The following is a 17,673-nucleotide window of genomic DNA, read 5'->3' as shown; positions in this document are numbered from 1 at the left end:
ACTCCCCAGATTTTATAGTTTACTCCCCCCCCCCAATTAAAATGATTTAGACGATAAAACTTCCCTTTTTGATATAAAATCTAAAGCAAACTACAGTGACCTAATTCCAAGCGCGTAGCCATAGAGGTTACACATTTCTATCAGTGGCTGGACTACATTAATAAAGTGCAATAAATAGTCATCTGGCGAAATTGAAAAAGTCTAAACGTGGCCAAACAAAGATGGCTAAGACGGATTTTAGGAGTCAGTTATAGAGATCGGGTCTCAATGAAGGAAATCCTATGCCAAACTGGGAGTCGACCCATTAGTAAGATTGTGAAAGGGCGTCGCGTGAGGTTTGCGGGACATGTTCTCCAACAAAATGAATTACGCATAGTAAGAGTTGCGATTACACCCTAGACTCAAAAGTAAATTAGCAATTATACATAAAAAACACTGAACCATAATCTTCAAATACAAAAACAAAATTTAATAAAATACTCTGAAAGACACAAAGATAAAGGCACATTCCTCGTCCCATATTCTCGAACAAATTTGTACAACTACTCCTTCTTTCCTAGTGCTATTAGAGCAGAATGGGTTGCCTGAGCTAGCCAGGAAAACCAGTGACTTGGCAGAATTTAGGTCATTGGTTAATATGCATGACTAAATGCAAGACGCGTAGGACGTAATCATTTTTTTTTAAAATAAAGTCTGTATTATATTTATACATTATATTGTATTATTTAAACAAACAAAGTTTAGGAAGTGTGATTGTATCAATTAGTTTTAATTTGTCTTGTTATTAAATTTGTAATAGATATAGACCAACAATTATAATCTGTGCGTTTAGAAATATTTTTATCACTTGTTTGTGTGTATCGCTATTTCATGCTTTTAGCTTTCTTAATAGGCTATAATCCTATCACTTACCTGGACCAGTTGGTCCAATGGAACGGGTGGGGAAAGAAATATGTGTAAACTCTTTTTAAAGGCATTTAAATAAAAAAAAAGGTTAACGACCTAACGACCTGAATTCATTCTTATGGCTCAAGCCTCCAAAAACTGACATACTAATCATTCTGCTAATGAAGAGATATGATGATAGAATATTGTATAGTTAGCTGTTATTTAGCCCAAACTTACTTTCAAGAAGCGACCTATGAAGGGGACTAATTCAGCTTTTACCACCAGGAAAATTTAAAGAAACTAATTCAGAAAGAGTTTACAAAAAGTATATAAAAATTAAAAACCTAACCCAAAAAGTAAGCAGACAGCTGCAGAGTGAATACATAAACAATGTAATATTTAAAGATACCCACAAAAACCTATGGTCATAATTAAGTCTAAGAAAATGGAAACAGACATAGCACAATTAAAAGATGAGCATAACATAATACGTAATGATAATAGAACTAAAGCAAACATCCTAAACAAATACTTTGCATAAGCATTCTCAGCCCCAGGAGACAAAGACATATTATTTAATTTGAACCAAGTAGACAACATAAAAGATATAGTAGTCGAAGAAAATGGAATCAAAACTCTATTAGCCAACACCAAACCAAATAAAGCGTCTGGACCTGATGGTATTCCAGCTAGATTACTCAAAGAACTAAGCCATGAGCTAGCCCCAGTGTTCAAAATACTCTTTCAGGCATCGCTAAACCAGGGCAGAGTACCAAAGGACTGAAAAGAAACTAATGTCACCCCCTTATTTAAAAAAGGAGAAAAATCAGACCCAATAAACTACAGACCAATATCACTTACCAGCATCACATGTAAAATCCTAGAACACATAATATGTAGCAACATCATAAACCACTTAGACTAACATAATGTCCTCACTCCATACCAACATGGCTTTAGGAAAAATAGATCATGTGAAACACAACTAATAGGACTAATTGATGATTTTTCAAAAGGTTTAGATCAGTGTTTCCAAAACTGTGTTCCGCGAAAACCTTGTGTTCGCGAGGCCCGAAAAGGTGTTCCACGAACTAATGGAATAATTAACGTGTAGGCCACGAAGTAACTTAATCTCTCATTTAAAAAAAGCTAAGTGTTACGTTAAGCTCACAGAATGTGCGATATGTTCCGTTACGGAAAAAGTTTGGGAAACACTAGTTTAGATAATAGTGAACAAATAGATGCTATCTTACTAGATTTTTCAAAGGCTTTTGACAAAGTTCCCCACCATAGCTTGCTTAAAAAATTAAAATATTTCGGAATTAGTGGCCCATTGCATCAGTGGATTAGAGATTTTCTGATAGGGAGAGAACAAACTGTAATAATAAATGGCTCTAAATCAACACCAATAACAGTAAACTCAGGTGTACCTCAAGGAACAGTCTTAGGTCCACTACTATTTTTAATTTACATAAATGATTTACCTAATTGCATTACTTCAGGAACAAAAGTGAGATTATTTGCAGACGATTGTATAATATATAGAACAATAAAAACAACACAAGACACAGATATTTTACAAAGAGAATTTGATGAATTACAGAAATGGGAATCAAATTGGAGCATGTCTTTCCACCCAGAAAAATGTCAGTTGTTAAGAGTAACAAAAAAAACTAAAACAAATTAATTCCACTTATCTTATTCATGGCAAACCAGTAACACAGACTAAAAACGCAAAATACCTAGGTGTTATAATAAATGAAAAACTGTCATGGAATCCACATATTGATGAAACTATATAAAAATCAAACAAAGCATTAGGATTTATTAAAAGAAATTTCTATAAATCAAATAAGAACATAAAACTAAAATGTTATTTAACCTTGGTTAGGCCAATAATAGAATATGCATCCTTCGTTTGGGACCCCTCAACTCAAGAAAACATTAAGAAACTGGAACAGACACAAACTAGAGCAAAGAGATTCATAACAAACGAATATTCACATTTGACTAGAGTAACACCTTTAGTAAAATCACTAAATTAGAAAGCCTTCAGGACAGAAGACTCAAATGTAAAGTAGCAATTATACATGAAACACTGAACAATAATGTTGAAATACAAAAACAAAATTTAATAAAATATTCTTAAAGACACAAAGATAAAGGCACATTCCTCGTCCCATATGCTAGGACAAATTTGTACAACTACTCCTTCTTCCCTAGTGCTATTAGAGCATGGAATGGGTTGCCTGAGCTAGCCAGGAAAACCAGTGACTTGGCAGAATTTAAGTCATTGGTTAATATGCATGACTAAATGCATTACGCGTAGGACGTAATCATCTTCTTTTTTGAAGTAACGTCTGTATTATATAAGATAAGATAAGATTTTTATTTTTTTTTATTAGGCCAGTTTAGGCCATGTCGTGCCTGCAGTCGCTTAAGGACTACTCTCTCTCTAAACAACAAGGGCCAGATTCTATACAGTCATATCATTAAAATCAAGGTCTATTCACAGTTAAAATAGTAAAGGTAGTAAAAATTTAATTATTTGGTAAAAATCTAATGTAAATAGTACATGTCCACAAACTCATAAATCAGATCTTCGTAGATAGCCCCTACTCCCGGATAAAGCCCAGTACCCTCCCAGGGTCGACGTTATCAAATAGTGCTTTTAAATTAGTGGCTCTGAAATATTTCTCCCTGACATCCTGGTATCTGGGGCAATCAACGAGGATATGTTCCACGGTGAGGCGAGAGTCACAGTACTCACAACGTAGGGGCTCCTCTCTCTTCAGTATAAAAGAGTGCGTGATGTAGGTGTGGCCAATCCTAAGTCTGGACATGGTCGTGCTACCACGCCTTGTCAGACCCTTAGATGTGGGCCGCCACCTGACATCCGCCACAATCTGCCTGAGTTTACTGTGAGTCTCAGCCTCCCATCGGTTCTGTCACTCTTGATAGGTGGTAGAGGCAATACTTTGTCTCAGGTCCGAGCAGGGAATTTGGGTTCCTGACACCGCATGATTTAGGGCTCTCTTTGCTTATCTGTCTTCGGCTTCGTTTCTCTCAATGCCAACATGGGAAGGGACCCAGATGAAGGTGACATCCTTAAGGTCGGCTGTTATATGGTCCAACAGCTTCAGGCTCTTATGTACCAATGGGATGTCAGTCTTCATCCGCCCCAAAGCTTGCAATGCAGATTTGGAGTCGGAGCAGATTATAAATTTCCTCCTTTCTGATGCTTTAACGGCCATAAGTGCAAGCGATATTGCATGCAATTCGGCCGTAAAGATGGAGCAGCCATCGGGGAGTCTACGGAAGATTGTTTTGTTCCGAAAGGAGCAGGCACATGCGACCTTTCCATCCATTTTGGATCCGTCTGTGTAGATGGTGCCACAATCTCCATAGCTCTCCTGCAGTTCCCTAAAGTGGACTTGTAGTATGCTTGGGTCTGTATTTTCTTTTTTGAAATTAAGGAAGGATAAATTTAATTTGGGTTTATTCATTAGCCAAGGAGGATTCTGAGGGGTTTCTATTTTAGAGATTTGGTCAATGGGTGGGGTTAAATTTTGGATGGGTTCTCTCATTCGAAGGCCCAACGGCCGTATGACGTTAGGCCTTCGATTGTATAATTCTGCCTCTGTGGGGTTGAATATGGAGTCGAAAGCAGGGTTCGTGGGGTTGGATTTTAGCTTGACTATATACTGCATTGCAAGCTTTTTCATTTTTATATCCATGGGGAGTTCTCCAGCCTCCACATGGAGACTTGGGATAGGTGATGTACGAAACGCGCCGAGACAGAGACGCAGGGCAGCATTTTGTATTGGTTCCAGTATTTTTAGGTACGACTTCCTTGCTGCTCCATATATTATGGATCCGTAGTCTAGCTTGGATCGAATTAGACTCCGATAGAGCAGCAGCAAGGTATCTCTGTCAGCTCCCCAGTCCGTATGGCTGAGTACTCTTAGTATGTTTAATGACTTTTGGCATTTCTTCTTAAGTTCCTTCATGTGGGGGAGAAAATTAAATTTGGAATCTAAGGTGAGGCCTAAAAATTTTGTATTTTTCACGACAGGGATCTTCTTTTTGTGTATAAATAGTTCAGGGTCTGGGTGGAGTCCCCTTAGATTACAAAAATGCATACTAACTGTTTTGGAGTCTGAGAATTTGAAACCATTATAGTTTGCCCAACCCTGAATTTTGTTTAAACATAACTGTAATTTTCTTTCTAAGGTGTTCATGTTTTTCCCATAAGTAAGAATGACAAAGTCATCAACATACAAAGAGCACTCTATGCCAGGGGACAGCGCATTTATGATGCTATTTATTTTAATGTTGAACAGGGTGACTGACAGAATGCTGCCCTGGGGTACACCCATTTCCTGGTCATGAGTGTCAGAAGCGGAGTTGCCCACTCGAACCTGAAATTTTCGATCTTTTAGGAATTCCTCCACAAAACGGGGGAGGTGTCCCTTAAGCCCCATAAGCGCCAGGTCACGTAGAATGCCATGTTTCCAGGTTGTGTCATAGGCCTTTTCTATATCGAAGAATACAGCTACTAGATGTTCTCTTCTGAGTAATGCGTTTCTAATATAAGCTTCCAGCCTTACCAGGTGGTCAGTTGTTGTCCGCCCCTGCCGGAATCCGCACTGGTAGTTTGAGATCACTTTATTACTTTCCAGGTACCAGACCAGCCTACTGTTAATCATTCTTTCCATGGTTTTGCAGATGCAGCTTGTTAGTGCTATTGGTCGATAATTAGCTGGGTCAGAGCCGTCTCTTCCCGGTTTAGGTATCGGTATAACTGTGGCTTTCCTCCAGCTGTTTGGGAAAGCGCCTGTTTGCCACACACAGTTATAGACCCCTAGCAGGACTGCCAATGAGGGTTCGGGAAGGTGCTTGAGGAACTGGTAATGGATTTCGTCTTCTCCAGGCGCTGTGTCATGTGACTTGTCCAGCGATTCCCTCAGTTTCTCAAGAGAGAACGGTTTGTTGTAGTCTTCATTGTTCTCTGACCTGAAATCAATGGGGTGTCTTTCCTCCCTGGTTTTGACTTTTTGGAACTCTGGCGTGTAGTGTGCAGTGGATGATTTTTCTGCTATTGAGGATGCAAGGCAGTCAGCTATTTCTCTGGGGGACGTGACAGTTCGTCCTTGGTTTTTCAAATGCCCTATTGCATTTGATTCTTTCCCTTTGATTCGCCTTACTGCCTTCCAAACCACTCTAGCAGAAGTTTTGGCATCCAGACTGCCGACAAAACTTTTCCAGAATTTCTTTTGGCTGACCGTATGGTTTGTCTAGCCTTTGCTCTAGCTATCCTGAATAGCTTTAGGTTTTCCTGGGAAGGATTCTTTATAAACTCAGCCAGTCGTTTTTTCCTATCACCAATAGCACTTTTGCAAGCTGTATCAAACCATGGTTTGCTAGGCCGTTTTGGATTTGCAGAGGTTAGGGGTACAACTTTCCTGGCTATACTTAGTAGCTTGCTAGCAAAGGTATCAGCTGGGTTCTGTTCATCGAGGATATTTTCTGTGATATCCTCGGAGCATCTTTTTTGGAATTGTTCCAAATCGGCCTTATTCAGTTTTCACCGCTGAGGTCGTCCCAATGAAGGGAGGTTGTTAGTAATGATGATTGGGAAGTGATCACTTCCCCGTAGATCATTGCTAACTGACCATTTATAATCGTATAATCGTCCAGAAGTCCGGGGACGCATACGGTGAGGTCAATGGATGTGAGTGATCCAGTTCCTGGGTGCAAGTAGGTCGGTGATGCATCATTAAGTATGCATAAATCATGTTGGAGGAAGATATCCTCCAGCATACGACCTCTTGTGTCGGTATTGTTGGATCCCCACATGGTGTTATGGGCATTGAAAAAAATGAATTTATAATCCTCATGGGGTTAGGTATGTAGGGCCTCACTGGAACTCGTAGGTATCCTGCCTTCACATACTCTGGCGGTGTCATAGTTCCGAATGTGAGGATAATAGTGGCGGTTTTGACCTCCTCACCCTCCCTGCGCCTGGTAATGCGCCGGGCATGGGTGACTCCTTCAATGCCCTCCACTATTTCCTTCTCGGAACATTCCAGTAGGTCCCTAGAGCTGATTACACATCTGCTGGTGTTCAGACTCTTGTGTGGCATGACTTCCACTTTGAGATCACAGAGTCTTCGGCATCTTAAAAGCCCATCAGAGTGTGTCTTGCTGTCTACTTCTACAAGGAGTTCCATTGATTTGTGTAGCTTAGACACACTCTTGGGCTCTCCCACTACTGACTTGAGTCACTTATAGATAATAAAAGGGCTCAACTTTGTCAGGCTTTTTCCCTCCTCTGTGCACCTAACCACCAGAAATGATGGCCATACGGCACAGCTTTTTGGGACCTCCTCTTTTTTATCATCAATTCGACGTTTCTTGCCCAGACATAGGTCTGGGGCAAGTAGTTTTGTGTGTGTTTTTTTGTCCATATATATTTTTGTTAATTCGGCACCTGTGCTCCCCACCCGCCATCGAGTCCAACAAGGGGACGGGCCATTCGGATGTCCAGAATGAGCCCGCCGGGGCTACACAGGTGCTATACTCAGTCAACTGCTACATCGGACATGTGTCCGATACAGCAGCTCCCTGATTGACCCTCCAGCCACCGCCCTCCAGCATAGGTCGACGACCTATGGTGGTAGCTCGGCATGACCAGCCGGTTGACCCAGAGCGGGCCATCTGGGTCTCAGGTCTGGGGGAACTTGGAGCCAAAGTATTGTGTTGTTGTGGTTTATCCTCAGATAGCCACCACTCAAACACCAGGATCTCTTTATCCCCCCTTACCCGTCGCAGTCCACGGCAAACGGACTGGTCTAGGACGTAGTGAGAATTTAATGTTAAGGAGACAGTGTGATGATCAATGAAGGCAGACTTAGGAAAAGAGGAGGCAGACACAATGATAGAAAAGAAGTAGGGCACTTTTGAGCTCCAAAAGTGCTAAGGAAAGAGGAGCGCAGTTTAACGTCATGTCTCGGGACGCGATAAGATAAGAAGGTTCAGTCAAATACAATTTCTTTCCCTTGTTCAAGATACCAAAATAATTAATTACCGATAGTTAATTGACTAATTGATTATTATTTGTATTGGTATGGGTGTGGAAAAATAACATGTACAATCATTTTCACTAGACAAACCATACATTGTGAATTGATTTAACCTTTGTAAATATAATGCTTGAATAACGTAACATGCGTGTCAAAAAAAGTATAATTGTATAATTTGCGAAAATAAAAAGAAAAGAAATTTTTTTTTAAAAACTAAATTAATTTTGTGGAACATTTGCCATTGAATTCAAGTAAATATCATGGTTGTTTTTCAGAGTAAAAGAAGAGCAACGATCAAGAAATGTCAACTTTAAAACTTAAAGTAGCAGTTAAAAAGTTTACTTTTGTAATGGCATGGATTGCCTTCAATTAGTTACATAGCAATTTATATATATATATATATATATATATATATATATATATATATATATATATATATATATATATATATATATATATATATATATTAGTATATATATGTATATATAGTTGCAATTAACATACATCTAATATTCATGTGGGCAATTCTTCTGGAATGCAGATACTGTAGTCCTTCCAAAATTTGTTCAGCATAATTAAAGCATTTAGATTCTTGTATTTTTCCTTGTTGGTTGTACAAGTCTTGAAGGGAACCCTTTTGGAATTAAAAAAAAAATGAATTTATAAAGTGTGGGACTTTAAAGGAAAGTTTATAAGTTTAATTTTCTATTTATACATTAGAAGCATACCATAAAACAAGCAAAATATAATAAACTATTCGACCGGCGGCGTACCATACGCCGCTATTTTGCAAGCCAACCTTAGGCCACTGCAACCTATGCGACCTCAGTAGGCCCCGCATTTTTATAGGACCCGCGCTAATTTTAGGTGTATAAATTATTAAATTAAACCATTTTATAACTTATAACAGATTTCCCGCAGCCTCCTGTCAGGAGGTCCTGGAAATCTCCTGAAATTGCAAAACATATGAAAAAGGTCCTGGAAATATCCGGAAATTATTAAAATATTTTGAAAACTCATACATATCTCCTGAAATATACAGACGAAAATTCTCTTTTTTTTTTCGCTCTTAAATTACCTAGGATAACTCCCTCCGTCCGAGTTACAAAAATAAAAGAGTGATCTTTCCATTGTGTCCAAACTCTTGAGCGTGCTCTGCCGCCTGGATAGTTATTACAGATTAGATTACTTCTCCCCCCCCTATTTTAACGTTAAATAAAAAAAAAACAGAGTGATATTGCAACGGTCCTGCCCTGCTATGTTGTGACTACGTGTTCTCCCCCTCCCACTCTTGTTTTCTCATGGACTATCCGCAGAGTGATCTTTCCTTTACTCCTTACTACTCGACAAAACTCTTGAGGGAAGAAGAGAATTATATATATATATATATCCTTAAAAAAACGTATATAAAGGGGAAGAACTCCTTCCTTAAAAACTATATCTACCAATAATGTACAAGTTATTTCCCTTAAAATATAATAAATAAATAAATATATAAATAAATAATAATAATAATTATTATTATTATAATAATAAATAATTAATTACCAAAAATTAATGTACTAATTGAATACTTTTGTTTATTGATTAATGTTTTGTTAGGAACAATGAATATTTGTTTAAAGTATCAACTTGATAGGAGAATGTGTCAGAGAGAAATAGCGTTAACAATTATTAAAGGGGGCTAAATACAACAAATTTAGTCATATATATCAATACTAAAGTATTAGTTTTCCATGTTGGTATGAGACGAAATAATGAATTACCAGTAATTAATTGTCTAATTGATTTCTTTCTTCTTATTGATTATATATCTGCCGTCACTCGCAATGACCTTAAATTGATGCATACTAGTCTTTGCCATCCGGGCGTTACTCGACTATTGCACTACGTAATGGCTAAAAATCTTCCATTTTCTTGTGATACACTCAAAACTGTGATAGAACAATGTCAAACTTGTGCAGAGCTGAAGCCCTGTTTCTTTCGACAGCCGACCGGAGAGCTGATTTAAGCGACTCAACCTTTTGAGAGAATCAGTATGGATTTCAAAGGACCTCTCTCTTCTGTTTCAAGAAATAGATATCTACTTACCATTATAGATGATATTTCTAGATTCTCATTTACATTTACATGTTCCGATATTTCTTCTACTATTGTAAAAAATGTCTCTATGAACTATTGCCATATTTGGATTTCCAGCGTATGTCCACACTTACAGAGGAACTTCATTTATGTCTACAGTGGTGCAGCATTACCTCCACGAGAGAGGAATCGCGACCAGTAGAACGACCCACTTACAGTCCGAGAGGAAACGGACAAATAGAGAGACTAAACAGGACTTTATGGAAAGCCATCACTTTGGCTTTACATTCTAAGGAATTGGACATAGCCAAATGGGAACTAGTATTAATTGATGCTCTGCAGTCCATCCGGTCATTACTATGCACTACAACTAACAGGACACCACATGAACGACTTCTTGGGTTCAACCGAAGAAGTGGTTCTGCGACATCTTTGCCAACATGGTTGACTTGTCCGGGTTCTGTTCTGCTGATAAAAAAAATTAGATAGTCTAAATATGATTTCATAACAGAAGAAGTTGATTTAGTAATATGCAATCCTCAGTTCGCTGTTATCCGAACACCAAACGGCCGAGAGGAAACAGTCTCATTACGAATGTTAGTCCCTAGGGAGGAACAAAAAGTTATAGAAAATGAGAATCAGAGTGGAACAGAGCTTGACATTGGCTGCCCCGTCCAAAGCTCGCCTCCCAGGAATCAACCTACTGATTCTATGATGGCTGAAGAAACCACCACCACAACCACTGAAGACATAGCAAGACCTCAAACACCTCAAGCCGATGAAACTACGCATAGATACAATCTTAGAATAATGAGAACTAGGCCCAGTTACAAAGAGTAAAAGCTCATCAGCTTACTAGAAATCTTAAGCTGACATTCTATTTATCAATACTAGTCTCCAAAATGACATTTGGTTATTTAACTATCTTGATTTTACTTTGTCACTTAACTTTAATAAGATATTTGATCTATCATGTTATATTTTAACACGCTATTTGATCTTTCGTGCTGTATCAACATGTCAAAGCAAGCCATGCTATTCTACATTGTTTGTTTAGTTGAATCTCTATTATTTATCTGCGTTTACCTAATACTTTCGCCGTTTATAATATTAGTAAGCACAATTTGAACCGGGGGTGAATGTTATGAATATTGTATACTGTATTGGTTGTCGTTCTTTTGTTTACATGTGCTTGTAACTTGTCCGTATGAATGTGTTCACGAAATGTGTGTTGTGTATGAAAGTCATACTAAGTGGACATGGTATTCGACTTTGTTATTCTGTTCAATACTACATTCTACATTCCTCACTAATCTTCGGAATCGAAAACAAGCTTAATTATTATTATTATTATTATGTTCATAACACTATTAATTAACATATAAAAAAATCAAAAGAGAGGTAAATATAGAGAGAGCTGAAAAAGATAAAATACAATTATAAAGAAAATCAAAGCAACAAGCAAAAAATAAAGAGAAGACTCACTGCTGGCATGTAGTCGAAGAATGTTAATATCAAGTTAGACTCCTCAATGTAACCATAGAAGGAGATCAAGTTTTCATGTTTCAAACCTTGTAACAGCTCATTGTTTACGTAATAATAAAACTGAAATAGATGATAAACATTAGCATTATTTTCATTTTTTTTTAAATTATTGATACATTTTCTGAATTCTTATCAAGTAAACTTTTTTCATCACACTATTAATAATAAACTTCCCTTTAAGCTTATATAAAAATTTTAATTTTTTTGAAAATAATATTTTATTTTTATACCTTCTGTTTTAAATCCTTTTTTTTTTAATACATTGATTAGAGCTTTGTAAAGATATCTGTTTTAAAATTATTTGTTTATCAAATATAGACATCGATGTTTGTGCCAGTAGCTTAAAAAAGACTTAACTAAAATTAAATTCTGGTATAATCAAATAACTACATAATATAGTTATTGCCATTGGTAATTTTGATTAAACGTTTTTTTAAAATATTTTGGTGGTTTATTTTGTTTTTGATAAAAAATATTCAGATATCTTAATTACTATTTTTACTGTAGGGCGCATACTTCGTTCCTTACAAAGCGTATGAAAACTTACCTGGTTAATAAGTCATACAGTATGTTTATATTGAATGGAAATACGGGTAAAGACCACTAGCGGATCCAAAACTTTGGAGTGGGGGGGGGGAGGTCAAATTTTTCCAAACCCTAACCCTAATGCTCAGTAAACCCTAACATAAGCATAAACGCGCGTAGAGCACACACACATATATATATATATATATTACATTTTTGTAAAAAAAAAAAGAAAAAAGCAGTGTTTCTCAAACTTTGGCGAAAACTAAAAAAGAAAAAAGCCATGTTGAGGCATTTCTCTTGACAGCTAGAGGGTCTGGGGGAGCGCTGTAAGCTCCACCAGTGGGTGTCAGGTGGGTTTCCAGCTCATTGATCTAGAAGTAGACATAAGTGCATTCTATTCCCGGGTTCCTCCCCACCTCAACAGTATAAACCAAAGCAAAGTGTAATAATATGTAAAACTATGGCTTAATAAACATCAACTAAATGACATTCAACTGAACAACAATTGTTCAAAAGGAACACTATTAATGATAACGATAGGTTAACTTACATGAGTTAACAACAAGAGTGTAAGTTGAACAATGTAACGAATGACTGAATATTATGGTATGAATGATGAATAAATATTAATAGTATTTACCAATCAAACACAAGTTGAACATATTATTCAAATGAGATATATCACACCTTAAGCTCGGTGACAAAATTTGATCAAGGCCTCGCAAAACACACACACACAAACATTCACAATGCCATTAATGCACGGACCACACCAAAACAAATCAGGCTGATTATAACAGAGCCCCAAGCCTGCTTTCCTAAACAAGCATTCCTTGAGATCGCCATTGTTAACAAACTATGATTTCTTCATAAAAATAGGATCGCACCCCCCCCCCCACTCAGAGCTAGAGTGGGGTGGGCAGTAGAAGCAATTGCCCCCCCCCCCCCCTCACCGAATCGGCTAAGATACCAGAAGTGTAGCGATTTAATATAAAAATTATACAGTAATTAAACTAAGTATAATTTAGTAAATAAAAGAAGAACCGCTCCCCCCCACCTTTTCCCCACAAAATTTATCTAACAGAGAAATGACATAATATAAATATCGGTTGAAATATCAATAACAAGTTTTATTTATATAGATATTTAATTGTTTCTGTTAACGAGCTATCATTTCTACTAATAAATTACACCGCCCCCCCCCCCCCACTCGCAAGTTTATAGTGGTGGGGAGGGGCGGAATTGATGCCATCGCCACCTCCACATCCCAACTAATCGAAAAACATACTAGAGGGGGTGGGGCGAAATACTCTAAAAATAGGTTGAAATATAAACAATTAGTATATATTATTAACATAACTAATAAATTCGTATACAAATTGCGGATCGCCACTACCGCCCCCTGGATCCGCCAGTGGTCAAGACTTTCAGTATATTGTCAAACTTAAAAAAAAACTTTAACATATATTAATGTACACAAGTAGGTGAGAGTTAGAAAGATTTTCAAAGTTTGAAGGTTCAAAGAAAGGGTTAATCAGAAAATAAAAAAGTAAAACTGTCTGGGTCATTATTCAGTGGTCGTTATTCTGCGCTCGGTAGTTATTGTGCTTCATTTATTTAACACTATTATTGTAGGTCAGTAAATGTATGATACTATTTTTTGTATAAATAATATATATGAATTTGTTCAACACTGGATTACTTGTTTTAAGTGTGAACATATTAAACTGTTAAACTGAAGAAGAGATTGACTATGATAGACAGAGGAACATGTGAACTCACTTTGAGACGCCTTTTGAGAAACAACACTACTCTCCAAAGCAAATCGTGTAATTGTGTCAATTAGTATTATTTTAAAACATGTTTCATTATATGCTTAATATATCGTCTTTTGAAAAAACATTTAAAATAATAATACCTTTCTGTCATCTGTAAAGACATTCTCTTTTACTATAAACTTTCTGTCGTCATGTTCTTCAGGATCCGTCAATACAAAAACATTTTTGTTTTTCATTGGGTTCCCTTTTATCCAACATTTCAGAACATCGACAGATGGAGCAGATTTTCCTGTCAGTTGAAAAGCACGAAATAAAAACAACAACATGTGATTAACGAAAAAAAACAACATTAAAGTTAAAAACATTTCAAACTATCACAAATAAAAGCTTGTTTGACCAGTTGTCCAGGATTTAACGAGAAAAAATTATCGCCTAAGTACAACAGTGGAAAATAATGACGGTATATGTTTTTCTAAAATAAAGCCGACTTGAGCGAAAACCTGCTGCATCTTCAATTCTATCTCCAGGAAGAACTTTTTACAACGTTTTGAAATTAATTAAGTACGAAACACTATTTCCGAAAAGAAAAATGTTTTAGTAAACTTTCATGACGTAACTGTGGATACACAGTGTTAAATTAATATAAATTAAAAATAAAACCTAAACATTGTGACAGAATTTCTTTTCTTTTTTATTTCATTCTTAAAAAACTCAAGGACCTCACTGTGGAAGTCTACTTCGTTCATCTGGGCTCCAGATTCTTGATGTTATCTAGGGAGGAAATGTGAGAAACACTGCCTTACTATATTTTATTTCAGGTCATTGTATAAGTGACTTGTACTTTGGATTATTGACTTTGTATTTTCTTTTGATTGTATTTGCAGGTGCGGGTGAGCAGCTTGCTTTTTGATTTTGTCTTAGCACCAAGTACCTAGTGGTGCGGCAAGCTGTGGCGGGATAGCACTTTATTGTCCGAGGGCTGCTCGGCTTAAGGCAGGCAGTAGCTATCCAGTAAGGCTAGAAAGCCCCTCCAACCGTCAAGAGTGGTCCCTGGCATTCCAGCTTACGCCAATCAGCTAGGAACTTATCACCGGTAACTACCACTCTCCGTGTTTTTTCAAAGACATTACTGTCAGAGATGGAGTGACCTCTCCATTGCTGGGGGAAAGCCTGGGCGGTAAATTTGTGAGTGGTGGGCTTCCCACACGTCAGCACACGCCTCTCTTCCATACTGACCGGGTCCAAAGGGATGGCGAGCCATCACAATTTGGGGACAGGTGGCCAGAGAGCAGTAGTCTTACTACTGTCCCCCCGCCTACGGGGCTCCAGGACCGGATTTTCTGTTAGGGTTTACTCCCTTAGCCTTAGACCTTACAGGGACACACACACAAGGCAGTGCGGCTATTGACCTATAGCTAGGGGTTTGGTTTGTGGGCAACATGGCGTGTCCGCACGCCCACGGGCCATGCCTGCCTCACATCTTGGGGCCAAACCTCCTCCGAGACCCTTGCAGTTTGGCCTGAGGCTTCGCAGCCTCAGTTTCCATCTGCCACCACGAGGAGGTACTGCATAGGACTTGCTGTGGAGAGGCTATGTACTGGCAAGAGTTTCCATCTGCCACCACGAGGAGGTACTGCATAGGACTTGCTGTGGAGAGGCTATGTACTGGCAAGAGTTTCCATCTGCCACCACGAGGAGGTACTGCATAGGACTTGCTGTGGAGAGGCTATGTACTGGCAAGAGTTTCCATCTGCCACCACGAGGAGGTACTGCATAGGACTTGCTGTGGAGAGGCTATGTACTGGCAAGAGAGACTTACAAAATTGCTCCCCTTTCACTTTTTTTTTTCGGCTTATGCTTTAACTTACAATAACAAACACGTGAACATATCCTAACACTGTTGAGCATACAAAGTTATCGAGAAATTGTATATAGATCATGATCATTTACACTGTTCATTGTAATATACCCGCCGCAGCACATCAATTATAATAGTCGCAAATACAGGAGCATAAGCCAGTAGCCAGAGCGAGATAAATTTTGAATGTTTATCAGGTAGAACCAAAATGTAAGATGTCTGAAGGCACGTACATTCCGAAATTGTTCTTAGTGCATAGTTTGTAGTTGTACTTCTTCTACTTCTTCTTAAACTGTCAGGTAAAGTTGAGCCTTCGGCTCTTGGAACTCTAGGCAAGCAAAAGTGAACAAGAGCTCCCTCTCACCGGCCTGAATGAGAACAGTGTACACTGTTTTGTCTCGCGGGTGGGTCAAACTCGAAGCAAGAGGCCGCGTATAGATCTACTAAGACCCCCGCCATTTTTCTTTCTATACCAGGCTAACCTTGCGGGACACGCCATTTATTATGTAACGGCCCCTTAAGGAGCAGCGCCTGGATTGTGACAAGGTTGTGGGAGCTTTTTTACAACTCGGAGCAGTGCAATGAGGATGCTCTCGCACCCCTTTAGGCACCCCCACGGGAGTCTTGTTTTGCTACCCTTAAGCCTAATAGTTTCCCCATACGATCGTTTCCACCTGGGCGCCACTACGAGGCAGGGTAGCATGCCCGGGGTAGTTGTACTTAAAAGAATATGAATAGGAAATAATGGAATGGTCTACAAAAACTATATTTAAATCAAAGGGCACTTTTGAAACAGTGTCCAGCTCAGTTTTTATGGACTTTTTTTTCAATAAAAAGGGGGGGGGCATTTTAAATTTCGCACGCAGGCGGCCACAACCCTCGCGGCAGCCCTGTTTGTATAAAAATATTTGCACTTTTCTTGTAAAAAAAAAACAAACTTGTCCGTATAGGGGCAGGAAAAAAAATAAATACAATTTAAAATTTAAAACAGTAATCTGACACTTCAATAGCAATTATATTTTCCTAAAACCCTGCAAATTTTCAAAAGAAAATAAGAAATGCAAAAGTAGGTAGCTTTTTTATAAGAGTATGTGTACAAAACAAAAATGGCGCCTTTGCCATAGCAACAACATTTTTGAACTTTTTTTTTTCTATATATTTTTGATGGGTTACTCATACATAACATTCCTGTATAATATCATTAAATTTGAAGCACAAATAAAAAAATAGTCTCCAAGTGTTTCCCCTACCCTTAAAGCGTTTCTGTGGGACATCTCTACTACGTTTATCACCTTTGAGCTCACTAAAAAGACTGCCTTTTGCAAACGTTTGTCTCAACCCACATATGGGATAGTGCTTCCTCCAGCGGAACTTTCGGACCATAAGAAGTCCATCTATACTACCCATTCCGGCGTTAGCTGTTTTAAGTGTGGTCTTCCATGATGGAGCGAAAATAGTTTTGGTTAAAGCGTTCAAGAAATTTTAGTTGCTTTCTGTATAGTACCCTTGTCTAAGATCCATATGTCTGGCTGAGAGCACAACTGCTTGGTAGACACTGATTTTTGTAGACTTGCGGAGCAATTTATTCAGCTAACTCACTCCTGAAATAGTCCAAAAGCACTACAGGCCTTGACCAGACGTTTATCAACTTCCCTTGAAAACGACGCGTCATTCGACTCTGTGCTTCCTGGATATGTGAATATGTCTACCACGTTACGATGATGTCCATAAAAGGGGGATCTTTGGGGCTAAGTAGATTTTATTGGATAAGTTATGGAACATGACTTTTTTTTATATTAAAGAAAAGAAGCGGCAGCGTCTGCAAATTCGTTGACTGCTCCGACGTTTTTGTCCAAAAATTAATTTAATGAATTGCTCTTAAGAATACTAACGCGATGTTTTTTTAAAA

General features: G+C 38.1%; 1 protein-coding gene across 2 annotated transcripts in view; it reads right to left on the bottom strand.

The window, feature by feature from the left end:
* Nucleotides 1–17,673, bottom strand: part of LOC106067215 (uncharacterized) — a 63,762-nt gene that overhangs the window by 9,381 nt on the left and 36,708 nt on the right. For both annotated transcript variants that reach the window (XM_056017559.1, XM_056017558.1), the window contains exons 15-17: nt 14,047–14,195; nt 11,541–11,660; nt 8,478–8,607 (exon numbers count right to left, since the gene is read on the bottom strand). In XM_056017559.1, the coding sequence (XP_055873534.1) occupies nt 8,478–8,607; nt 11,541–11,660; nt 14,047–14,195 (399 nt within the window). The remainder of the gene's footprint in view (nt 1–8,477; nt 8,608–11,540; nt 11,661–14,046; nt 14,196–17,673) is intronic.

The sequence above is a fragment of the Biomphalaria glabrata genome, chromosome 18 (assembly GCF_947242115.1).
Source record: "Biomphalaria glabrata chromosome 18, xgBioGlab47.1, whole genome shotgun sequence".
NCBI lineage: Eukaryota > Metazoa > Mollusca > Gastropoda > Planorbidae > Biomphalaria > Biomphalaria glabrata.
Note: the sequence above shows the minus strand (reverse complement) of the source record. Positions and strands in the feature narration are given on the sequence as shown.